Source organism: Hipposideros armiger, unplaced genomic scaffold (assembly GCF_001890085.2).
Source record: "Hipposideros armiger isolate ML-2016 unplaced genomic scaffold, ASM189008v1 scaffold_518, whole genome shotgun sequence".
Classification (NCBI taxonomy): Eukaryota; Metazoa; Chordata; class Mammalia; order Chiroptera; family Hipposideridae; genus Hipposideros; species Hipposideros armiger.
The window spans coordinates 1,135,306-1,161,576 of NW_017731868.1; the positions used below are offsets into that span (position 1 = coordinate 1,135,306).

The 26,271-nt window shown below is 45.1% G+C and overlaps 1 protein-coding gene across 5 annotated transcripts in view; it reads left to right on the forward strand.

Annotated features, from left to right (window-relative positions):
* The first annotated feature begins 273 nt into the window (after positions 1 to 273).
* Positions 274 to 26,271, forward strand: part of KDM5C (lysine demethylase 5C) — a 33,394-nt gene continuing 7,396 nt past the window's right edge. For 3 of the 5 annotated variants that reach the window (XM_019668144.1, XM_019668147.1, XM_019668148.1), the window contains exons 1-14: positions 274 to 928; positions 4,834 to 4,911; positions 7,347 to 7,469; positions 7,782 to 7,952; positions 8,469 to 8,603; positions 9,417 to 9,540; positions 9,649 to 9,830; positions 10,838 to 10,996; positions 12,761 to 12,880; positions 13,011 to 13,169; positions 13,787 to 13,968; positions 14,061 to 14,223; positions 20,882 to 21,001; positions 21,111 to 21,305. In XM_019668144.1, the coding sequence (XP_019523689.1) occupies positions 779 to 928; positions 4,834 to 4,911; positions 7,347 to 7,469; positions 7,782 to 7,952; positions 8,469 to 8,603; positions 9,417 to 9,540; positions 9,649 to 9,830; positions 10,838 to 10,996; positions 12,761 to 12,880; positions 13,011 to 13,169; positions 13,787 to 13,968; positions 14,061 to 14,223; positions 20,882 to 21,001; positions 21,111 to 21,305 (2,061 nt within the window). In that variant the 5' untranslated portion in view covers positions 274 to 778. The remainder of the gene's footprint in view (positions 929 to 4,833; positions 4,912 to 7,346; positions 7,470 to 7,781; positions 7,953 to 8,468; positions 8,604 to 9,416; positions 9,541 to 9,648; positions 9,831 to 10,837; positions 10,997 to 12,760; positions 12,881 to 13,010; positions 13,170 to 13,786; positions 13,969 to 14,060; positions 14,224 to 20,881; positions 21,002 to 21,110; positions 21,306 to 26,271) is intronic. The other 2 variants (XM_019668145.1, XM_019668146.1) reach the window with 2 other exon arrangements.

A 26,271-nucleotide genomic window follows, 5' to 3' on the forward strand; every position in this document is an offset into this window, starting at 1 on the left:
AAGGGGTCGCCCGCACATAGGCACCAGGAGCTGCCTTCATTGGCTCACACCAGAAAGACGAGAATGTTGGGGCGGGGCTCCCGCCAGGGCTGAGGTCATCGAAGTGGGGGCGGGGGGTGGTGCCAGTTTCGGCCTCCCGCCCACCAACGCCTGCTCCTCTTCCGGTCTGTCTCCATACGGCGCATGCGCACCACTGGCCTTTAAACGTGCACCGCCGGTCCATCCGGAAAAAGGATCCGGTATTTTAATTACAACTTTGCTCCTCCGCCTCTGAGGGGGACTATTTGCTCTCAGTCTGGGAGTTACGTTTGAGTTCCCGCTTCCAAATAGGGAACCCACGCCTGCCGACTCTGCTCTACCCCCACGGGATGAAGGCTTCTTAGGGCCTGGCCTCACACAAGATATACGAGGCTCGGAGGGACACCCCGCGGAGGGATCCGGTTTGTTGTGGGGAGGATGGGGGGGGACGCTGACAAACCAAGATGGCGGCGGCGGCGATGAAGGCCGCGGTGGTTGGGAGGTAGCTGTGGCCGTGAAGGCTGTGGTAGTTGGGCGGCAGCGGCAGAGTTTGGAAGCAACGAAGCAGGACGAAGAGGCGGTAGCACTAGCGTCAGCCTGTGCCTCTCAGTGCGCGGCAACCAACACGCCCCCTTGGCCCTCGGCGGGCGGCGGCCGCCCCGCTTAGGGCCTAGTCTCCGAGCAGTGCCTCGGTTTCATACAGCAGCGTCCGCCATGAGTCCTTAAGGGTGGTCCGAACCCTCCAGTCCTAGGGCCCACCATGGAGCCGGGGTCTGACGACTTCCTACCACCGCCGGAGTGCCCGGTGTTCGAACCTAGCTGGGCCGAGTTCCGAGACCCTCTTGGCTACATCGCGAAAATCAGGCCCATCGCCGAGAAGTCGGGCATTTGCAAGATCCGCCCACCCGCGGTAAGGCCTGGGGCCGGTGGTCGTCGTCGGCGAGGCCAGGGACCTAGAGTAGCGGACAGGGGAGTCTGGGGGCGGTGGGGGGGGGCAGCTTGAGACGTGGGGAAAATGGGGTGGCTGGGACCGTTGTGGATGCGGCGCGGATCGGAGAAAGGGTGTTGGGGCCGGGGGTCCTCGTGAGGTGAGGCCCCCAAGTGACTTGGGCTCAGAGACCTACCCCCACTCCCACTTCACCTTTCAGAATCACTCCTAGTAAGGGTCCAGACAGGTATGCCTAGTGGGCCGGGAGAGTTCGAAGAGACACCCACACATCTCTTAGTTGCCCCGGACCACCCAGGTCAAGGCTGCACTAAGTAAGGCCTTTCTCCTATCTACTGTCATCACTTCTCTCAAGGCAGGCGGTGTGGTGTAGGGGGAAGCTCTGAAGGGAGACAGACCTGAGTTCGAAACACCACTCCGCAGCTTCCCAGCTGTGTGACCTTGGACAAGTAATATAGTTTCTCAAAGCCTGTGAAATGGGTCCCATGAATGGTTATTTCAAAAATTCGGTTAAACTAGGTCGCGTCTATGTGTAGTAGGCACTGGATAAGTGGTAATTATTGTGACTGCGAAGGTGTTTGATGTGGTCACTGGTTTGCTCCTATGTGAATTGACTCATGTTTACTCACACCCTGCCAGGCCAATCTATCTATGATAATGTCAGCCTGGCCTGGTAGAATCAGTCAGGAAATCAGTCTCACAGGGAATGCTCTGTCTGGCTCCCCTGAGACGGGTGCAGGGAATTGTCCCCTTTTCTTAGTTGAAGGCAGCATCTGGGCCTTCGCTGCACATCACCCCTCCCCAGACTTGACTTCTATGGCGAGGCTTGGACCAGTTGGCTTGGTGGGGTATGAGCCCTTCTCAGAGGATTTCTACTCTGCTCTGTCCCAGGATGTAGGAGGTCCCAGAGGATAGGGGATTCTTGGACTCCTAGAAACAGAATGGAGCTATGGAAGTCTGCCTCCTTCGGAATGCTTGAATCCCAGAGGTCAGCGACAAAGGGCATATCTTTGCTCCTAGGCCTGGCTTCAGGCCAGGAGAAGTCCCCAAAGGGCTAAGATAGGCTGGCATGGAGGAGAAATGACGATGTGTATGTTCAGTCACCACTTGGGATTCCAAGGGCAGACATTGAGTTTGCCTGGAACAGGGTGTTTTCGAGTGGGTATCCCTGGCCGAAACAGGATGGGAAGCCTCACTGCCACCTGAGGAGGGCACCGCAGGCCTCCTTATTTAACTTAGTGCTTTCTGGTGCTCTGCCACAGATCTAGGCTGGTTTCAAATGGATCCTCTGGGAGGTGTTGGGTAAGCTAATTTCTTCCTTGTTGGAGCCTGGCCACAGATCTCTGAGGTATCCTTGTCCATGGTGAGGGAGTGGCGGTGGTTAGTGAGAGGTCAGGAAGGCTAGCAGAAAGGACAAGCTGAATCCTGGGCAGCCTCGAGGAAGCAATATTTGACATAGGGGATAGTTGAGGCCTGAATTTCCATTTTTCTATCTTGGATTGTTCTGGGCAGGCTGGCTTTGTGCAGGTGTTGTTACCCTTCCTTGGGGGACCAGGAAGGGAAAAAATGATATATCCCTAGTGTGTGTGACACTGTCCTTTGCAAGGGGGCAGGGGGGGGGGCGGGCGCCCTTTGTTATGCTTCTCTTCTCTGCCTCAACAGTGTGCTGCTCTCCAATTCAGGAGACCTGGCTGTCTGGTTTTGTTCTGTTGTTTTTCTTTTTCTGTTTTTTTTTTCCCTTTTCCTCTTGTAGGGCTGCTTCTCAGCCGCCTATAGGCAGCCAGGCCTTCTGGCTGGAATTTGAAGCACTCACCCAAGTGGTGGTTGGGCCCAGGGTGGGAACCTGTGTATCGGTGGGTGCTTGGAAATGGAGGTTTGCTTGAGGAAGGGCAATTTGGGTTCTGAATTGCTAGACAGGTGACTGCTAGTCTTGGGGAAGATGGGTGGGAGGAGAGTGTTGGTACCCTCAAGTACACCCGGGGAGCTTGGAAGGGCCTTGCTTCCTGCATCAGGCAGTCAGTCTTTTTAGCACCATTCCGATAGTACTGACATGCTGCTGAGTGATTGGCACACAGGAGAATGGGGCTGAAGGCAGGATGAGGGAGCTCATAGGTTCCAGGGAGAGCCAGGCAGGAAGGTTTGCTGGACCTCCTCAGCTATCTGTTGCACCCACAGCTCCTCCTGCTCTAGGATTCCGGTTCTGCCATTTCCTGTCAGGTTGCTTGAAGTCGCGCTTATTCTTAATGTAGAACTTGATTCAGCAGGAAAGAAGGGTGCCGGGGGTTTGCGGCTTGAGCACCTTTCTACCTGGGCTACCTGCACTGAGTGGGGGAAATGCCCTACTAATAGGAGGCAAGAATGCATGGGGAGCTTGTCTGGGCTTGAGCTATAACATTTTAGTCTTTTTTTTTTTTTTTTAAGCCCCTGCTTCACTGAGCTCCAGGTGTTTGCGACCTGCGTGGAGGTTGGGGGAAGTATGTGTGGATGCAAGTATGAGTCCTCTGGCCCCTTTTCTAAATATGTGCATGCAAAAGAGGCCAACAGCCTTTTCTTTTCTTCTCTTTTCTTTTCTTTTCCTGTCCCCCCCCCCCCCCCCTTTCCATCTGTATGTATGAGCACTGGTAGCCTGGTGTAGTGCAAAGAGCCTTGGCCTGGCAGTCAGAAGACACGGGCTCTATTCTCGACTCAACCACTAACTCAGCATGAGATTTTGGAGAAATCACATTTCTTCTCTGGGCCTCACTTACCCCCTTCGTAAAATGAGGGCATTGGTCTAGGTTACTGTAGGTTCTTCTCACCACCACAGCGGGAGCCAGGGCCCTGGGGAGAAGAGGACTGCATGGGAGGTTTTGTGGAGGAGGGTACTGGGGAGGGGGCTCTCCACAGCCACCTTTTGGGCAGGACACAACAAGCTCCAACTTGGCAGGACAGAGTCTTCCCCACTTTTATTATCTTCCCCTGACTTCCCTCCTCCCCCAAACCTCCCATTCTTTGCCACCATAGTTGGGCATCCCAGCACTTATACCCCCTCACCCCCCACCCCCGGTGCTTCTTCCCCTGCCTCTTGCTGGCAGATGTTTGAGAGAGGACCCACAGGAGCCTCCCAGACTGGGTGAGTGATACAGATTCTTGCTCCCTGTTCCTTGCTCTTCCCTGCAGTGTCTTATCTCAGGCCCTTTAAACGGAGAGAACAGACATTAAAGGCCTAGACCTTGAAACCCTGCCAGAATCAGAGCTGAGCTACCCTGCATGTGTATTGGGTAGTGGGATCAGCCTTAGATGTCAAGTCTTAATGATGGTACCTTTGAGTAACATTTTCATTTGAAAACCAGTTTAATTTTCCATATTGGTCTTATGAGAAAGCCAGGGCAAGAGTTTATATTCCCACCTTACAGATGACAAAACAGGTTCAGAAAGGTAAAATCCCATAGCTAGTCAAGAGGAGAGCTAGAACATGAACCCTGGTCTTCTGACTCCAGACCCTGTGTGCTTTCCACTTCCAGACTGTGTCCCACAGTACATGCCTAGGGGATGAAGGGTTTAATGTGGATGTAGGGAGAGTTTGGGGTCAACTGTTTTGGGTCCCATCTCTCTATTTCTTAAAATTCTAGCACTTTACTTTAGGGAAGGACTTGGGAGAAAGTTCCCAGGGCCTGGGCCTGGACTTGTTGGGTGTGGACTTGAGGGGCTGCTAAGGCCCTGATGTGAGTTCTGTGTGGCACAATTGGGCTGAATGTTTGCCAGGTTAAAAGGTCTGGGGTGGCTAGGGGTTTGGGAAGGTGAGTGGAGTGCTGAGCTGCTTTTGGTGCCCTCTGGTCTTGCACTATGCTGGAATAACCCAACTCCCTTTCCCCTCTGTACCTCCTCAGGACTGGCAGCCACCCTTTGCTGTAGAAGTGGACAACTTCAGATTTACTCCCCGAATCCAGAGGCTGAATGAACTAGAGGTGAGAAGACTTAACAGCTGGTGGCGGGGTTGGGAGAATGGATACGTGAGCTCTGACCCCTCTTCCCTCATACCTTCTCTGGCTAAGGTATCTATTGACTGGGCCTTTATTTTTTATTCTCTCTCCTGTGAAGTTGCACGGAGGGCATGGAGGAAGCTTTAGGGCTCTGACTATAACCAAGAGCAGGGGCATTTAGCATTTCTGATGTGGTAGCCCAAAGGCTGGGGCTGTCCCTTTCCCACAAATGTTTGCTACCTCTGAAGTTCCCCTGTCAGCTAAGCTACCTTGCCTGACTCAACAAAAGGGAAGTATGGGGCTGGCTGAGCCCCTTGTTTGGCCAGCTGAGTTGGGCCTCATCATCCAATTCATCCACAACCCTGTGCTTCCTGTTATTCCTTCCATGGTGCTTAGTGAGGTAGATGGGTGGGAACAACACAAAAACTGGTCTGTGTGGACGCTGGAATGGTTGCAAACTTGGGCAAAAGGTTAGGCAGGTAGATTATTCCCTCGCCCTTTTGTTCTGTACAGGAAGTCCAGGCCCTTTGCATGGGTAGGTGAGGTTTTCCACTGAGGGCTTGAGAATGTCCCGGGTTAATGAGAGTGTGTACTGTAAAGCCAGTTTCAGGTAAGATCCTGGAGTTTCCCATCTAAGATGTAGATTAGAAGTATGCTACCACCCCCTCTCCCTCATTATTATGTATCCACAAGCCTTACTAGATGTCCTGGGGGTTATTAGGCCCAACCAAATACCCATGACCTAAAAAGCTTACTTGTCATCTGGATCACAGTTCTTCAACCTTGGCACTACTGATATTGTGGCCCAGATAATTTTTTTGTCATGAAGGGCTATCCTGTGTATTACAGGATATTTATCAGCATCCTTGGCTTCTAGCCATTTGATGCCGGTAGTACCCACCCTTTCCCAGTTATGGTAACCAAAAATATCTCCAGGCATTGCTATATGTCTCTTGGGGGGCAAAATTGCCCCTCAGTGAGAATCACTGTTCTAGGGTCAGTTTAAGTACTGTTCGGATCAGAGCAAAAATTATCTCTTGTAAGGGTACAAGATCCTTAGAGAAATGGCTCTGCCCACGTCTGTGGGGGTACAGCTAGGGCAAAGTGTTGTCTAGTATGGGATAGGGGCAGGTTTTCTAGAAAGATATTGATGGCTAATGACAGGGGAGGAGCAAGGATGAGGCCAAAGTTGGAAAGCCAAGGGGTTGAAATGGAGGGAGCACAGTTCCTGGCCTCTTAGGAGTTCTGGCAGCTTAGGAGCCATAGGTTGCTTCCTTCCACAAGTAAATTGTAGTTTTTCTCATCTATGAAATAGAAAGACCTGTCCCTGTTCCCCCTAATAGGATTAGAGCAAAGTAGTGAATGCTAGTGACTTAACTAGTTCTCCCTAGAGTCAGGCACTCTGATCAGGGTAAGGTGGTTATAGACTTAGGGCCTTGTGGAGCCCTTCTTGGGTCACTGAGATTTCACGGAAGCATGGGACATACTTTATTCCTTGGATCTTTGGCCCACACCAAATCCTGGGCTGGCCAAGTGCCAGTACTACTTTGGTACACCATTTCTTAGTTCTTTAGGCCATTCTGTCTCTCACCCTTCAGCTGTCATGGAACAAGTTTCATGGTGCATAAGAAAAGGTGAATGTGCTCTCCTGGAGCCTTCATTCTCCGAAACATGCCTAGAGCTTAGATCAAATTCTAGAATTTCCAGAGGGTCTTCATTGTTCCTCTCATAAGTCCGCCCTTCTGGGGTAAGTGGACTGGGCAGTTGTTTTATTTCCCTTTTATTATCAGAAAACGGGTTGAGAGGAAAACTGATTTGCTTGAGGCTATACAGCAAAGCGGTAGCAGAAGAAACGCTGAAACTTATTTGACATCCAGATCTCTCTGTCTTTTTAATTGAATAAATTTGACTTGTAACATTGTGTAAGTTTAAAGTATATGGCATATTACTTTTATGTAACATTGTGTAAGTTTAAGGTATATGGCATGTTAATTATAGTAATATGATTGCTGGTGTAGTGATATTTATCACATTACATAATTGTAGTGTAATATTATCTATATTCATTATACTGGCATTCAGATCTCTTGTTACCTGCTGTGTGACTTGAGGAAACAGATTCTCTGTAAAAGAGATGGCAGTACTCACCCAGCCCTGTCAGGGAGATTGAGAAAGAGTATATGTAAAGTTTTGGCTGTTGTGATCGGACCCTCTCCATTTTGGGACCTTGGGCTTATCCTATTAACTAGAAGGTGGCAGAGATGAGAGAGAGGTGGGCTAAACACAGCCTGGAGTTTGGGATCCAGTTCATTGGGAGAGGCCCTGAGTAGTTGGCTGCTCTGTACCCTTTCTCCCCTAAGATAAGCCAGAAGACGGGATGAATTGGAAAGCTCAGCCTCTTTAAGCCATTTCTCTTCCAGGCCCAGACGAGAGTGAAACTGAACTACTTGGACCAGATTGCTAAATTCTGGGAAATCCAGGGCTCCTCCTTAAAGATTCCCAATGTCGAACGGCGGATCTTGGACCTCTACAGCCTCAGCAAAGTAAGAACAGGTTTTTTTTTAAACCCCTCCCCACCCCACACCGTAATATCATTGGTGCTCTGGGGACTCCCTTGGTTTGGATATTGGATCTGTAGGCTGCAATGGAAGGGGCACAGCCTGGTAGCACACGAGCTGTCATCAGAACTTCTGGGCGTCTCTTGCTGAAATTTGAGTCTGTGTGGTGGTGGTAGGAGGGAGGGGGTAGCCCCCAGTGAAGTGAGGGGCTGGGGTTGTCCTCACTGCCCTTTCTGCAGGCCTACTCCCTCTTGTACATATAGCGCATCCACATCCCCTTCCTGCTTGTCCTTGCAGATCGTCGTGGAGGAAGGTGGCTATGAAGCTATCTGCAAGGACCGTCGGTGGGCCCGGGTGGCCCAGCGCCTCAACTACCCACCAGGCAAAAACATTGGCTCCCTGCTACGTTCCCACTATGAACGCATCGTTTACCCCTATGAGATGTACCAGTCTGGAGCCAACCTGGTGGTAAGGCGGCGTCACACCCACCCCGCCCCCACCAGATGCAGATGTCCAAATTTGCTCTTAATGAAACTGGTTTAGTGGACTAGAGACCTCGGAGCTAGACCCGACTCTTTTCTAGTGGCATTCATTCTCTGCTCACATTGCCCAGTGTCAGAGGTCCTGGAGTTACCCGCGGGGCCAGCCTGCTAACCATTATGTGACAAGGTTTTAACTGGTAGAGGAATTCAGAGGAGGGAGAGATCTTTTGGGCTTGAGAGGTCTGGGAAGAGATGGAGTCTGATTTAGTTGGGGAGATGGTTTTGCGGAGGTGGTTGGAAGGAGAAATGGCATAAGCAAAGGCATGAGAAGAATTCCCAAAGTGTATGCTGGGTGTCAGTGGTCAAGACCAGTGAAGCCAAGTGGTATGGGTCAGGAGGTGCAACCACAGCTTTGGTTGCCACTGGGTGAGGGTAGAGGGAAGTCCTTGCTATTGGGGATTGGGGCCCCATGCCCTGACACTTACCTCTCACTTGTCCCCAGCAGTGTAACACACGTCCATTTGATAATGAGGAGAAGGACAAGGAATACAAACCCCACAGCATCCCCCTTCGACAGTCTGTGCAGCCTTCCAAGTTCAACAGCTATGGCCGGCGGGCCAAGAGACTGCAGCCTGATGTGAGTACTTCCCTTCTAACTTAGGGCTTGGGGGTGGAGAGAGTCCTCGCTCTCCCTCTAGCCAAGGCTCTGTTTCCTGTTCCGCTCGCCCTTCTCTCAGTTCTCTAGTTCTGAATAGTAGTGAGCCTCTCTGAATTCACTCTTGCTCTTTCCTCCACGCTCAGCTGAGCTTTTGAACTAGGTCTTGATCTGCTCATACAGTATCTTTTCTATGTCTGCCCTTCTTGCCTGCCTTGTTCCTTTCCTGACTCACTCTGCTTATAGGGGTAGAACTCTTCTTTCTCCTTACAGCTATAGCCTAGCTTCAGGCAGAAGCTTACATGCCGGGCATTCTTCTAGGCACTGGGGATACAACAGAGAACAAGGTGGACACTGTCCCTGGGCTTACCGAAGCATGTAATTTAGCACATCATATTAGTCACTGCCATTTATTAGTAGTGCCAAACCCTGTTAGATTTCTTTATGTTATTCCCACACCTCCTTGTAACTCTAAGGTAGGAGTTAATATTGTCAATTTTATGGTTGGGAAAATTGAGAGCCTGTCTTAGTTCATTTCCAAGATAGCTGAGGAGGAAGCTCATTTACCCCATCTCCAAAAAGCAGCTCTGAATTCTTGCCCTGGCCCACCCATGCCTCAGCCCCTGGCATAAGCTCGGGTGATATATTGGGTTGTCGGAAAAGTCATGACGTATTTTTTATGTTTTTCGTTGCAAAAATGCGTCATGACATTTCCGACAACCCAGTATGATCTAAGCTGTTGTACTTTTAGGATGGGGCAGGTAGCAGTCTTGATTCATTTCCCTTTTCTTCCAGCCGGAACCCACGGAAGAAGACATTGAAAAGAATCCGGAGCTGAAGAAGCTACAGATCTATGGGGCAGGCCCCAAGATGATGGGCCTGGGCCTCATGGCCAAGGATAAGACTCTGCGGAAGAAAGGTGAGGCCTGACAGGCTGGGGCAGTATGAAGGATGGTCTCACCTGGGGAGAGGAGGTGGGGCCCTGAGTGTTCCAGACCTGTACTTTAGAGCTGTTCTGCTCTCCCAGATAAGGAAGGGCCTGAGTGTCCCCCCACCGTAGTGGTGAAGGAGGATTCAGGAGGGGACATGAAGGTGGAGTCAACCTCACCCAAGGCCTTCCTGGAGAGCAAAGAGGAGCTGAGTCACAGCCCAGAGCCCTGCACCAAGATGACCATGAGGCTGCGGAGGAACCACAGCAATGCCCAGTTTGTAAGGACCCAGCCCCGACTTCCTAATGCTCTGCTTTTCGTCCCTTCAATGAGCATTTCCCCAGCATGACACTGGACCAGGTCGCATTAAGCAGAAAAGGGGGCCTGGTGGGCCCTGCCGTCAGGTAGCTCACTTAATTGGGGAAACGAGGCCAAGTCACATGGAATAGAGAACAGGAAAGGGTGATCGAGTGCTGTCAACACGAAGTGCTGGAAGGGTCCAGAGAAGGAGACTCCCTGTCCACTGCTTCAGGATAAAGGCTAAGCTCCTCATTACCATGCATGATCCAGTCCCTGCTGACCTCTAGCCTCATTCCCCAGCGTTGCCCCCCTCACTCTGCTATAGCCACACTGAACTACTTGTAGGTGTGTTCGTGTTTTCCCTGAGACGGGCCATGCTCTTTCTTTCCTTACCCTTTGCACACGCTGTTTCTTCTGTCTGAAAGAATCTCTCCCCCGTGCTCTGCTCCACTGCAGTTTGCTTTCAGGTTTCGGTTTCAGGTGTTACCTTTTCAATGAAGTTCTTCTCTGAGGCTGTCCCTCCTTATCTCCAGCTGATTTGAGTGCTTCCTCCTGTAGGCTCCCACAGTAGCCTTTATGGGCTGCTATTGGCAGCTTCTGCACTGCCCTTTAACTTTTATGAACGTGTGTCTCTAGTACTACAGGCCTTCAGAAGGCAGCTGCCATGTTATCATCATCACTGTACTTATTGTTGAACATGTAAGTGTTCCATAAACGTTTATTGAATGAATAAAAATGGGGGATCCTAGATTGAATGATAAAAACTCTGCTCTCACAGCTCTACCAGTTTGAGGAGATGATACGTGCATGCAGTTAAACTCCGACCTAGCGTGACTAGCCTGTACGGGGACGTGAATGATCCAGCCAGCAAGCATTGCAGGTTTCTGATGGAGAGCTCTGTGGACCTGGCTCCTTTCTGGAGGAGTCTGCTATATGAAGGCTGGGCAGGGCTTAGGTGGATGAACTATTGCTTCCCTCCTCTGGCAGATCGAGTCATATGTATGCCGGATGTGTTCCCGCGGAGATGAGGACGACAAACTCCTGCTGTGTGATGGCTGTGATGACAACTACCACATCTTTTGCCTGCTGCCTCCTCTGCCTGAGATTCCCAAGGGTGTCTGGCGGTGCCCAAAGTGTGTCATGGCGGTAAGACCTGCCCAGCCCTGGTCCATGTCTGCCTCATAAGGTATCCTTGCCTTCCTTCATCTGGCCTTACTGAGAGCAGCATCCTAGCTCAGCCACAGTCTTGTGTTTTGTATCCCTGGGGTGAGGCTAGGATGGACAAAGCTTTGGGAAAAAGAGGAGAAGACTCAGCCTTCGCATGTGTCTTCCGGGAGCTCCCAGACCACCCGGGGAAGTGAGTCCTGATTAGACAGGCTGTATGTGATGACGTATAATCGAATGCTAAATTGTATGTTAGAAACTCAAGAGTTGTAGAAGTTCTGAGGAGAGGAAAATGACTAAGGGTAGGTGTCAGGATTGAGATTTGGAGGATAACAATATGAAGAAAAAATTGTTCTTTTGATTTCCAAGTTTTTCTTTGTATGTTTTTTAAAAAAAGCTTGGAAAATAGCACAAATTACCTATTTCACCACCTAGAGACAACCATTGTTAATCGTCGTATATTTTCTTCTCACCTTTTTGTCGTTGCATATATATAACTATCTTTAACAAATTTGGGATTTTATTGTATATTTTCATACGTTACTTTATAATTTTTCTAAGTTATTCATTCATGAGTGTGATTTGTTTTCCTTGTAGGGGATCTGTCATATGGATATAATATTTAGTTGTTTTTCTTCCGTTGTGATAATTAAATTGGTTTGCCGTGATGTAGACTTTCACTAGAAGAACTGGGCAGTCATTCTAGACTGGGGAATGGAGGGAATTCAGAAGCAAGGGTATAGGGGAAGAATGTAGCTAGTGCAAGAGAGGCAGTAAGGAGAGCAGCTGAAGGGGCCGTGAGGGCTAAGAGGCCTGGGAAGTCTGCCAAGTTCGTTCCATGAGCTTCCTACCTTCATCCAAATGCTGGGTGTTCACCTACACTTCTTTCTGGGTTTCTGGAGAGCAGACGTTGATAATCTCTCTTGCCTTATCTTAGGGCCTCAACTGTGGTTGTAGAGACCAGGTGTGCCTGTGCACACACACACAACATACAGATGAGGAAAGAGACCAGGGCAGTGCATAATGAATGGCCTTGGTAGTGGTGGAGATTCCTTTGGGGAAGAGTTTGGATACTAACAGTATTGGAGACAACAGAAGACTGTCAGCTCTGCTTGATTCTAAGTGGTTATGTGCCAGTGGACCAGATTGACATTTATTTTTCAGACGTGAGCAGACGATGTGTGTGACTCTGGGGTATATACAGCTCTCATCTAAAGCCATGAGCGTAGGTACAAAGTGAGGTCAGCCCACAGCCAGTCTCCTGAGACAGCCTAAAAAACAGGAACAGTATAGGGTTTGGCACTGGAGAAGCTAGTGCCTTCGTTTCCCATCCTCCAAGCTACGATTGTAGAATATTCGCTGCCATTTTCCTAGGCCTATAGTTCCAATCTGGGCATAAAAAAGCTTCCCTGAGCACCTTACATAAGCTTATATTTTAGCTCAAGAAAAAGAATGGTGGCAGAAGAGCATAGGGTAGCATATTTAAGTCAGAGCCCATGGTTTAGGTAGTCAAGTCTTGAAAAGAAGAGCAAAAGTATGGTAGTGCACGTGTGGCGAATGAAGACTAATTGAGCTGAAGTGCTAGGAGGAAAAGGTGGAGCTATTAAGGGAGGCCTGCCTCAAGGGCCTTAAGTGCAGACCTAGGGCTATTCTCCCTCCCTACTCCTACAGTATTCCAGCTCAGCTTTTGAGGCTTCTCCCCCTCTTTGCCTCTGTCTTGGTGACATGTTCTCCTTTGGGTTTCAGGAGTGTAAGCGCCCCCCTGAAGCCTTTGGCTTTGAGCAGGCTACCCGGGAATACACTCTGCAGAGCTTTGGCGAGATGGCCGACTCCTTTAAAGCTGATTACTTCAACATGCCCGTGCACGTAAGTGATGGAGGGCTGGGGTAGTGCAGGGCTAGGGTCAGAGGTGTTGGTGCCTGATGGTCGTAGCTTTCCTGGGTCAGTGGAGCGAGGATAGGATAGACCACTGTCATTCGGTACCCCTGTTCCCCAGATGGTGCCCACAGAACTCGTGGAGAAGGAGTTCTGGCGGCTGGTGAATAGCATTGAGGAAGATGTGACTGTTGAATATGGGGCTGACATCCATTCCAAAGAATTTGGCAGCGGTTTCCCCGTCAGCGACAGTAAGCGGCACCTAACCCCTGAGGAGGAGGTGAGTGGATGATTCGTGGTTATGTCAACTATGTGAGCTTAGGCAAGTCATTTTAGCCACTAAAAGACTCAGTGGCTCTGTAGATGCAGATATTTATGCCTGCCTTTTGTGGTTGCTGTGGGATTTAGGTGAGATGATATGTGGGTAAAGAACACAGCCTAGTACTGGCATGGCATCTCCAACCATGAGATTGGCTGTTTCCTTACCTGTAGAATGGGGATGGTATCTACCTTACAAATGTGTTACATGAATTAAATGAGAAGGTGTGTAAAATGCCTGGCAGGGTACCTGGCTTATTCATAAGAAGTTCAGCAACTGGGACTGTATGTTCAGGAAAAAATGAGGGGCCAGGCCTGCCTCAGGGGAAGGGTGCATTTTGGTCCAGAACAAGGGCTTTTAATTTGCAGGTATTTTGGAGGGTGGGTATATCTGTCAACCTCCCTGAAATTGAATTGAAATTCTGTGTTGTGTGCATTTTTGTGGGGAGAAGAATACCTATACTGTATCTTAGATGTTTCACAAAGGTCTGTGACCTCAAAATTAAGGTTTCCTGAGCTAAAGATCTCAGCTCCTTAGCATAACTCTCATCCTCTTTCCACAAATTCTTGGCCTGACAGGAGTATGCTACCAGTGGTTGGAACTTGAATGTGATGCCTGTGTTGGAGCAGTCCGTACTGTGCCACATCAATGCAGATATCTCCGGCATGAAGGTTCCCTGGCTCTACGTGGGCATGGTCTTCTCAGCCTTTTGCTGGCATATTGAGGATCACTGGAGTTACTCCATTAACTATCTCCATTGGTGAGGAGAGCCCTGGGGGACCAGGGAGGCAGGGTGGACTCCCTCAGGACCATGGTTGTGACCACTCCGTGTGTACCCTTTCCACTTGACAGGGGGGAGCCGAAGACTTGGTATGGGGTACCCTCGCTTGCAGCAGAACATTTGGAGGAAGTGATGAAGAAGCTGACACCTGAGCTCTTTGATAGCCAGCCTGACCTCCTGCACCAACTTGTTACCCTCATGAATCCCAATACCCTCATGTCCCATGGCGTGCCGGTGAGTGCCTGAGAAACTGGGACAAGGGGTAGGAATGATTTAGTGATGTCCTTTGTGGTGGTGGCGGCGGTGGTGGTGATCGTGACCTTCTGCAACCTACCCCTGCCCCTTTCTCATTCTTTTCTATCTTAACTGGGCAGTCGGTTTGATGACTGTAAAGAGACCCAAAATAATAGTGGTTAGATATACAATGTGATGGTGAGCCTGCTGGGCCATGTGTTTGAGGGCAGTGCCTTAGGGATGGCTTCTTATCACATCTACATTCCAACCAGTGAAAGAGAAATGGGGGAAGGACAGGGCAAGACAAGTCTCCTAACTTCTAAGGACGCACATCATTTCCATTCATCTCCTGTTAGTCACAACTTCGTCACATGGCCACATTTAGCTGCAGGGAAAACTGGGAAATGGGATTTTTGTTCTGGATGGTCATGTACCACTACAAATTGGAGGTTATGTTATTATGAAAGAAGGTGAGAAAGGATATTGGGACAACTAACAGTCTCTGCTGTACTTTCTCTACTAGAACCCTTCTTGGAGCAGTAGGTAGGGTTTTTTTACTTATTTAACAGGTCAAAAGTTCAGTGGTGGTAATTATTTTGCAGTACATAAGTCTATGAAATGAACATGTTGTATACCTTAAACTTACTCATGTTTTATATTTCAGTAAAGCTGGGGGTAGGGGTGGCGGGAAGTAACCTTAAAAAAAAAAAGTACCAGTATCTTTCAACATTAAAAAAAAAAAAGTTTAACCTGGAATCCTGGCTTATACTGTCCTCCTCTGTGGACCCTTCCCACCCTATAAAACATTTTGCTGGGTATACATCCTGACTTACTTAAAAGCGACTTTATATTCTTGGGAATTTCCAGCATTGATTAGCATCAGCTAGTTTTCTGGCATGGGTCTTAAAACATCCTGATCTCCAGTCCTGTAGGAACAGGGATTAGTATCTCCACCACCTCTGCTTTGAGTCTTATTCTGTACTCTTTCTCCTCCCCACTCCCTTCCATTCTCCACCCTCACCCCTGCCTTGCCTGCCCTGCCACTTAGTTAATGCATGAGATGTGGTATGCAGTCAGTCCATATTGAATTAATGTCTCCTTGAGATCCCTGGACATCTGTACAATAGGGCTTTGGACTAGGTGAGTGGTTCTCACCTGAATTTCTTCTTGCCTTCACCTTGTTTTGATGTGCTACATACCCTGTGAATAATCATTTTTATTATACATTTTAATGATACTTAACCAAGGATTGAGGTATCTAGGGAATTAAAGGAATCATTCTACAACAGTTCAGGCACCCTTTCTCCACTCAGAGGTGAGGCTGTCCTTTTCCCTCTCTGCCTCACCCTATTTAAGAATTATTGGACTTGAGATGTCGAGATGATGAAGGGCCCTTCTAGTCCTCTTCACAAGTAGACATTGGGTCTGACTTTTCTTCAGACCTTGCCTACAATGTCAAATAAAATTGTAAGAGTAGAGGAGGGTTCTCCTTAAGGACTCAGACAACTAATATGCATATATATATATATATATATATATATATATATATATATATATAGCTATTTAGTACTTATCTCTTTTTTAAAAGCTTTATCACAGACTTTTAAATGTGCTCTTTCCTTCCACCTCCACAGCATTTCTCTTGCTCATGGCTCATCACCTTCTCTGGCCAACTGCTGCTTCACCACCCTGCGTTCTGTGCCCTTCCCCTTCTATAGGTAGCTCCCAGCATCTCCAGGCTCCTTGGACTTGGCAGTATCCTTCAGTCCAAGGCATTTATGATTTTCATATTCTCGTGCTGGCAGGCTGCAGTTTAGCTGGTTGGAGCTCCCCCAGCGCTATCTTTAGCCTCACCCCTCCCCCTTCCCTTTTGGTTGGAGAAGGCCATTTCTTTTTATAGATATATAGCATAAGTATTATTTTCATTATAAAAGGAACATGCCTCCTTTCCAAAAAATAGAAATGGAGAGGTTATCCCTATTTCCTCCTCATTTTGTTATGTTTTCACCTGTTATTTTTCTATGTCAGTTTTGATACAGCAATAATCAGTGTGTGAATTTTATAATGTCTTTTGTAAGTTTAATGATCTAGAATGGCACTGTCCAGTTTGGTAGCCACTAGCCACATGTGGTTACTGGGCACTTGAAATGTGGCTAGTTCCGACTGAAATGTGCTGAAAGTTAAAACACATGTTGGATTTCAAGACTTACTATGAAACAAACGATATAAAATGCTTCCCTAATACTTTCGTATACCAACCACACATTGAGATGATAATATTGCAGCTATATTAAGTTAAAATATGTTGAGATTAATTTCACCTGTTTTTTTCTTTTTTCATGTGGCTACTAGAGAATTTTAAAGTGCCTATGTGGCTGGCGTTATATTGGACAGTGCTGGTGTAGAATGATTTTTGCTTTCTTACTATGAACTATTTATAACCACCTTTTAAAAAATACCAAGCCTTTTTAAAAAGCAGCTTTATTGCAGTATAATTTGCATACCATAAAATTCACCCATTTTAAGTGTACAGTTGAGTGAATTCACAGAGTTGTGCTACCATCACCACAATCCAGTTTTAGAACATCTTCATCATCCCAAAAAGATCCTTCATGCCCTTTTACAGTCACTCTCCATTACAACCCCTAGTTCTAGGCAACCATTAATCTGCTTTCTGTCTCTAAAGATTTGCTTTTTATACGCAGTTCGTATAAATGGAACAGTATGTTGTCTTTTGTGTCTGGCTTCTCTCATTTAGCATGATGTTTCCAAAGTTCATTCATGTTGTAGCCTGTATCAGAACTTCATTCCTTTTTATATGGAGTAATTTTTCATTGTATGGGTATACCACATTTTCTTTATCCATTCACCTGTTGATGGACATTGGGGTCATTTTTTAACAGCTGCAGAATGTGAGGAGAGCTTTTTTTTTTTTTTTTTTTTTTTTTTAAAGATTTTTATTGGGTAATTGGGGGGATGGGAACAGTATTGGGGAATTAGGGGAAGGGGAACAGACAAGTTGCTGTCGTTTTGGTTCTTCAATCTAGTTGTGGAGGGCACTGCTTCACTGGCCCAAGTTGGCACCATCATTGCGCTCTTCCCTGGCGAGGCAGATCAGTCGCCGGCTTCTGGACGGCCGCTCAATGCGGCTGCTGGCCGCTCACGCTGGCTGCTGGCTACACACGGTAGCCCATGGCAATCCACTGCCACAGGGACTGCAGCCTACGCCGTCGCCAGCAACTCACGGCAGCCCAGCTCCAGGTTGAGCTGTTGTTCAGCATCTTAGCTGTAGAGGGCAGTGTCACTGGCCCTCATATGTGGGATCCGAACCGGGGCCCTCTGGCATCCCAAGCGAGTTCTTAACCATCGCGCCACTCGGCCGGCCCGAGGAGAGCTTTTTAAAATAACTACATAGGAAACAGTAAAGTGACATTGCCAAAATGAGGGTGTAGGTTGAGACAGAGGCAGGAGCATTAGGTTCTGTTTTTGGCTCTGCTACTTGAGGCTTCTCTGGAAATCAGTTTTCACATCTATAAAATTAAGGCAGGAACTAGATCATTCAGCAAATATTGCTAGAACTCCTTTTGTGTACAAGGTCTCTGGTCAACACCCTGAAAGTAAATAAACCAGACCCTACCTACAGAGATGCACAGATGAGCGAAGGACAGAGATGACTAAATAAGTGGAATATAAAATGTTAGAGATGCTACAAAAGAACAACAGACTGGGTCATTAGGAAGGGGTGGGGGTGGTCAGGAAAGCATTTGTAGAAATGGTGACCTTGGAAGACAGAGTTTGCCTGTTGGGCCATGGCTCTATCGTGTGGGCATGGGGTCTCAAGTGAGAGGTTCTCGGTAGGGTCATTACATGGTCAAAATTGCATTTTTTGGAAAACAATTCTAGTGGTTGGTGATAGGGGCCAGTGCAATAATACAGGCAAGAGATGCTAATGTTGCCTCTAAGCAGGGATAGATTTGAGAAGAAGAAAATGTATTGGAGATGACAGTTGATGCATGACCTGAATAAATGTGCAGATGTATTCACGAATGGGAAGATTCAGTATTGTTAGCATGTTAATTCTCTCCACATTAATCTAGAATCCTACCAGAGGAATCATTGGGTTGAAGGGTATAAACATTTTAGGTTCTTGATATGTATTAGCAGTTTTGCTTTCCATAGAATAGACGTTATTGGTCCCCTTGTCGACACTGCCTATTTCACTGTGTCTTCATTGGCATTGAATGTTCATCTTAAAAAACTTGATGAGGCTTCTCAGTAAAGATGGTGAATTAAACATACATATGGCTACTTCCATTCTGTACTGAAATGCCACTAAAATGGTACAAAGGTTTTTTGGTTTTTGGGGGTTTTTTTTAAGGTAAAAGAACACAGAGATGGAAAAATGAGAGAAAACAATGATAAAATGCTTGAAACTAGAAAACAGATAAGAAAACTCAATCTTAACCAGTACTGGTACACCTGAGAACCAACCCGATTTATACATCAGAATCCTCCAAAGGTTAAATAGTTGGTGGTACCAGGCATTCTGGGAATAAAGATGAATGAGGTGAAAATAAGAATTGGTTCACGTCTATATATTGGGTTGTCGGAAAAGTCATGACGCATTTTTGTAACGAAAACAGAAAAAAATATGTCATGACTTCTCCAACAACCCAATAAGAAGCTGTGAGATGCTTTCCCATGCTGCGCATCTGGAAATGTGACCCTCCCTCACTCTAGCAAAAGACTAGAAATTTACTTTTGAAGAGTTTAAAATAGAAGATCTCTGGATTGAGGTCTAGGTACAGTTGAGGGTGGAGGTACAATGAAAAGAGTAGGATTCATCATTGTATGTATACTGGATGCTGAGGTTCCCAGCCATCTCCCTCCACTGGACTCTTAGAACACTGGCAGTCAAACCTTTTTCTTTCAGGCAAAAAAAAATGGTAGAGTTTTCTCTGGGTATCTGGCCCAAAAGGAAAGACCTAGGATTTCCCAAACTAAATGTCCCAGCCAGATCACCCTACAGTGAAGCTCACAGTTGATAAACTTCAACTGTGTACTCAGAGCTTTCATTCATCTTTTTCATTTCGCACTCTTAAATGTAAGTAAACAGCCACAAATTAACAGACAACCAAGGAAACCTCTAGAAAACAAAATGAACCAAACAGGGAGAAAAGCAGCTTGGAGAAACAGAGCTTAGACAGGGAGAAGTAAACTTTAAAAAGAAACCTCATTAATATTTTCAGAGATGAGCATATATTGCAAACATGAAATAAGAACAAGATACTATTTAGAAAGAACATATCGAGAACAAAAAGCTCTGGGAAGTTAAAATTATGATAGTAAAAGTGAAAAATTTTTTAAAAAATGTTTAGAAGATGAACAGTTAGGAAATCTCCCAGAAAAATAGAATAAAAAGATAAAGATGGAAAAACATAGAGAAAATTAGTGAGTTTGTTTAGGAGGTTCAATATTCAAATATATAGTAGAGTTCTGAGAAGAGAATAGATGAAAACTGAAAGGATCAAATTATTAATGAAATTGTTCATGAAAATTTCCCTGAACCAAAAGACTGAGTTTCTAGAATCAAAGGGCCTACCCAGTACATGAATGAAAATAGATCCACACCAAGGTATATCTGGTGGATTTTCATATCAAACACTGGGACCAGAAAAAGCCTACAAACTTTCTGAGAGAGAGAACACGTTTAATTCAAAGCATTAGAAATTGGAATGCCTTCAGACTTTTCAAAAGCAACACTGGAATCTAGAAGACTAGAGTCATGCCTTTAAATGATGTTCAACTTAGAATTTTATATACAGTGAAATTATCAAGTGTGAGAGTAGAATAGAGATATTTAAAAAAAAAAAAAAAGCTCTTCCCACCATTTCTCAGGAGGGTATTGGAGGATGTGCTCAAGCACAACAGCAAAGGAATAAACCAAGAAAGAGGAAGACATGGGATCTGGGAAACAGGCGATCCACCATGGGAGAGGGACGATCTAGGGAGGATAGCTGGTCCAGATTGGAACAGATCATAAGGCTCCATGAGAGACAGAAAGGCGAAAACTGATAGAGAGCTGAGCTGAACACTTGTCCAAACGGTGGGAATTAAAATACTAATATATGCATAGAAAACTAAGCAAATTGAGAAATAGGCTATTTTTAATATAGTCTAGAGGCGTGTTATTTAGTGTTAAGATAAATGCCAAAATAATCAGAAGAGGTGAAAGTGATTAGCTCTGGGGAGTGGAGAATGGGAGGGCCTGCTGATTTTATAACAAATCTTGTAGAACCATTTGGCTCTCGAAATGGCATATATGACTGATAGAGATAATTGATAAAGAAAAAACCTTGGCCAGCTTAATGAAAGGTGATACTTTAAATTTTTATAAAAATTACTAGAGAAGTTGAAATAGTTTGGTATATACATTTCATAACTTTTGACTCAAATCTTCCTGTCATCTGTCAACACAAAACCTTGAAAGCAGAGACCAGTGGTCCTTTCTTTCAGAATTTGAAGGGCTGGGAATCTGTTGTCAGACTGTGTTCCCTGAGGCTTTTCTTTGCCTCCTGAAGGACCCTGCCTGTACTTAGATCAGGTTTCTGCAGACTGTGGAAAATCTGTCTCAGTGACTTTGGCCTTTCTTCCTCAGGTTGTCCGCACAAACCAGTGTGCAGGAGAATTCGTCATTACCTTCCCTCGTGCTTACCACAGTGGCTTCAACCAAGGCTACAACTTTGCTGAGGCCGTCAACTTTTGCACTGCTGACTGGGTGAGTCTGGAGTGTGATGGGCTGAAAGGAAGAAGCAGGCGGGTTATGGGAAAGCTGAGGCACCATGGCCTCCAGACTTGGCAACACGCAGCCTTGAACCTCTCCACAGTTGCCTGCTGGGCGCCAGTGCATTGAGCACTACCGCCGGCTCCGTAGATACTGCGTCTTCTCCCATGAGGAGCTCATATGCAAGATGGCTGCCTGCCCAGAGAAGCTGGACCTGAACCTGGCAGCAGCCGTACATAAGGAGATGTTCATCATGGTGCAAGAGGAGCGGCGTCTACGAAAGGCCCTGCTGGAGAAGGTGAATGGTGGGGAGAGTGCACTGGATTAGGCACCCTAGCATGGTCAAGGTAGGGGAAGGAAGGGGAAGCCCCAAGAAGTAGGTGTAGCTTCCGTTCTTGGAGAGTAGTGAAAAGAACTAGATGGCATCTGGATTGGGAACCATATTCCATTCCCTGCCCTACCACTTACCAACAACCATGAGCAAGTTAATTCACTGAGCATCAATATCCCTGTCTGCAAAATGGGGATTGTAACTAATAGTGCTTATCTTTTTAGATAGTTGAGTAGATGAAGGTGTATATTAAGTAACTGAGCCATAGTAGGTGCTGGTATAGCTGCTGTTCATTATTATTTAACCCAAGGCAGACTGGCATATGCTGAGTAGCTGGATGACCTCTCCAAGTCACTTAACCTCTCATCGTCTCACTTTCTCACTCTGTAAAATGGTAATAAATACTTAACTTATGAGGTGGTTGTAAAACTTGAGTAAGGTGATTTATGTCAAAGCATCTATTACTGCACTTGCAGTGTAGCAGCTACTATTAGTAATATTAATACATGAAGAAAATTATTGAAATATGGAACCTTTCTTAGGAAATGCCATTTATTATATTCAGATGCTCACACTAATGTAATATTACCAAGTAGAAGGCAGTCCTCCTTTAATAAATTTCTCATAAGTACATGTCATTTGTATATAGATGAGTATAGTTCAGTTGCCTTCTTAAAGCTCCACACTTGCCCAATTAGGGAATTAACTTAGAGTCCTCCATAGGATTACAAAGGAATACTAGTCCTGAGGAATCCCTTGCTGCTTGTTTAGGGTAACACTTTCTCATTTTAAAGTTCATTTATAACTTTCCTATGAGCATGGGCTGTAAGGAGAATTGCAGCAACAGTAAGTGTTGGAAATCTGGGGCCAGTCAGTCTGTGGCATTAGTTGGTGAGCCCCTGGGCTTTACAGGCATCATTTCTCTCTCTGTTCAGTGCTGTTATTAAATGATGACCTTGGGGCTATACCAGACTACAGGAAGGAGCCAAAGCAAGGTGGGAGGACTAGCCCTTCTCATCCTGACATTCAGATTTCTTTACACTTGGCCCTTACCTTGGAGAAGGATTCTGGACCCCCAGTCTTGAAATTCTGTAAAAGATTGTGTGTGTGTGTGTGTGCGCGCGCGTGTGCATGCGCGCACGTGTGTGTGTGTGTATGTGTATGTGTATGTGTGCGTGTGTGTGTTTTCAAGCACTTTCCTGGGGAGAGGGCTCATAGTTGGCATCCAATTCTCAGAGGCGTCCATGATCCAAAAATACCTAGGGACTTCATCCTTAGAACATTCTCTGGCTTCAGAGTCAAATTGACTGCAGTCAGATTGTCACATTGGGCAAGTTACTAACTCTCTCTCAGACTTACTTTCTTCCTTGGTAAAATGAGGTAGACCTGTGAAGTAGGTATCCTTACCTGAAAATTAGAGCTAATAACAGTAAATACTTATCGAGCATTTCTTTTATTCTGTAGTCACCATACTGTACGCTAGATCCCCAAAACTTTTTTATCTTATAACTTTGACTAACATCTTCCCACTTCCTCCATTCCTTAACCCCTGGCAACTACCAATCTACTCTCTGTTTCTATGAGTTTAGCTTTTTTAGATTCCACATATAAGCGATAGCCTATAGTAGTTCTTCCTCTGTCTAATTTCACGTAATATAATGTCCTCAGTGTCTGTCTGTGTTGTCACAAATGGCAGGATTTCCTTCTTTTTCATAGCTGAATAATATTCCATTGTATGTATGTGTGTGTGTGTGTGTATATACCACATCTTTTTATCTTCCTTTTTAAAAATAAAATTATTTTTCTTTTTCTTTTTAAAAATTTACTTTTAAAACAAGTAGTTGACATATACAATATAATAGTTTCAGGTATACAACATAGTGATTAGATGATTTATATATGTTTTGAAGTGATCACCACAATAAGCCTAGTACCCATCTGTCACCATACATACCAGGGGTGCCAAAAAAATGTATGCACATGACTTGTATTCATCCTTTGTTATCGGTATATATTATTACAATTTTAATACAGTTATTTCCTTTCTTAAAATGTGGATCCTTTTTTTTGGCACCCTCTGTAGTTATTATGATATTATTGACTATATCCCCTATGCTGTACATTACATTCCTGTGACTTATTGTATAACTGGCAGTTTGTACTTCTTAATTCCTTCATCCATTGCACCCATCTCCCACCCCCTCCCACCTGGCAGCCATCAGTTCTCTATCTGTTTCTGTTTTTGTTTTGTTGGTTTATTTTTTTAGATTTCACATATAAGTGAAATCATATAGTATTTGTCTTTCTCTAACTTACTTCATTTAGCATAATATCTACCCTCTAAGTTGTCGCAAATGGCAAAATTTCATTCATTTCTATGGCTGAGTAATATTTCATTGTACATACAATTGACCCTTAAACAACACAGGGGTTAGGGGCACTGACCTCCCCCCCACCCCCCATGCAGTTGAAAATTTGCATATAACTTTTGACCTTGGGGGATTGGTTTCAGGGCCCCTCACAGACACCAAAATCCACAGATGCTCAAGTCCCTTATATGAAAGGGCATAGAAAATGCGTAGTGTCGGCTCTCCGCATCTGTGGATTCCCAACTGCTAATCAAAAAATACTGTTTTCCATCTGCAGTTGGTTGAATCTGTGGATGCGAAACCCAGAGATACAGAGGTCCAACTGTATATTTATTGAAAAAAAAATCCACGTATAAGTGGACCCACGCAGTTCAAACCTGTGCTCAAGGGTCAGCTGTATATACCACTTCTTCTTTAACCCATTCATCTATCTGTGGGTACCTAGGTTGCTACCATATCTTGGTTATTGTAAATAATGCTGTAAAGAATATAGGGTGCATATATCTTTTCGAATTAGTTTTTTAATTTCTTTGGGTAAATACCCAGAAGTGGAATAGCGGGATCATAAAGTAGTTTTATTTTTAATTTCCTGAGGAATCTTCATACTGTTTTCCATAGTGGCCACTCCAGTGTACATTCCCGGCAGTGCAAGAGGGTTCCTTTTTCTCTGCATCCTCACCAACACTTACTCTTTGTTGCCTTTTGATAATAGCCATAAAATCAAAATGGATTAAAGACTTAAATGTAATACTTAAAACTGTAAAACTCCTGGAAGAAAACATAGGCAGTAAACTCTGACATCAGTTTTAGCAGTATATTTTTGGATGTCTCCGGGCAAAGGCAACAAAAGCAGAAATAAATAAAAAATAAACATCAAATTAAAAGCTTTTGCACCACGAAGGAAGCCATCAACAAAAACAAAAAGGCAGCCTACTGAATGGGAGAAGATATTTGCCAATGATACATCTGACAAGGGGTTAATATCCAAAATATATAAAGAAATCATATAACTCAATATCAAAAAAACAATTCAATGGAGAAATGGGCAGAGGACCTGAATAGACATTTCTCCACATTTTCTTTATCTATTCATTCATAGACAGACACTTGGGTTGTGTCCATATCTTGGCTGTACTAATGCTGCAGTGAACATGAGAGTGCAGATATCTCTTGCACATCCTGATTTTATTTCCTTTGGATAAGCACCCAGAAATGAGATTGCTAGATTATATGGCAGTTCTATTTTTAATTTTTTGAGGAACCTCCATTCTGTTTTCCATAGTTGCTGCACCAGTTTACATTCCCACCAGCAGTGCACAAGGGTTTTCTTTTCTCTACATCCTCGCCAACACTTATCTTTTTGATAATAGACAACAGGTATGAGGTAATATCTCATTGTGGTTTTGGTTTGCATTTCCCTGATGATTAGTGATGTTGAGCACTTTTCATGTATCTGTTGGCCATTTGTATGTCTTCTTGAAAAAATGTCTGTTCAGGTCCTTTGTCCATTTTTTAAATTGGATTTTTTTTTTTTGCCATTGAGTTGTCTATTCATACCCTTATATATTTGGGATATTAACCTTTTGTCAGATACATGGTTTGCAAATATCTTCTCCCATTCTGTAGGTTGCCTTTTCATTTTGTTGATTGTTTCTTTTGCTGTGCAGAAGTTTTTTAGTTTTATTTAGTCCCATTTATTTATTTTTACTTCTGTTGCTTGTGCTTTTGTCATATGCAGGAAAATCATTGACATAACCAATGTCAATGAGATTTTTTTCCCATGTTTTCTTCTAGGAGTTTTATAGTTTCAGATCTTATGTTTAAGTCTTTAATCTACTTCAAGTTAATTTTTGTGAGTGGTGGAAGATAGAGGTCCAGTTCCATTCTTTTGCATGTAAATATCCAGTTTTCCCAGCACCATTTATTGAAGAGACTGTCCTTTCCCCATTGAGTAGTCTTGGCTCCCTTGTCAAATATTAGTTGATTGTCTGTTTGCAGGAGTTTATTTCTGGGCTCTCAATTGTGTTCCATTGGTCTGTGTGTCTGTTTTTATGCCAGTACCATACTGTTTTTGATTACTGTAACTTTGTAGAATAGTTTTAAATTAGGAAATGTGATAGCTCCAGCTTTGTTGGTCTTTCACAAGATTGCTTTGGCTATTCGGGTTATTTTGTGGTTCCACTTATTCTAAGTGGTAAGATAGTTTTCTGGGTTCTCAGTTGCTTTATCTTTGTTAATCCTCATAACAACTCAGTGAGGATAGTACCATTATCTCCATTTTAAAAGATAGAGAAACTGAAACCTACAGAGATTTAAATAATTAATTCAGGATCACACAGCTACTAAGTGTCAAAGTGGGCTTTGTAATGTGCAGTGGACTCATATCTTATGTAGAGGTTAGGTGTTAAAGTTGGTATAGAAGATAAAAACTTAAGAGTGAAAATGTCCCTTTAAAATCCCTAAAATTGCCCATAATGATAGTGTTGTGTTGTCTTTCAATTCCTCCAACAAAGCCAGCTCTTTCACCATTTTTGGAATGGATTGCGTTTTCTTCATCTGAGCAA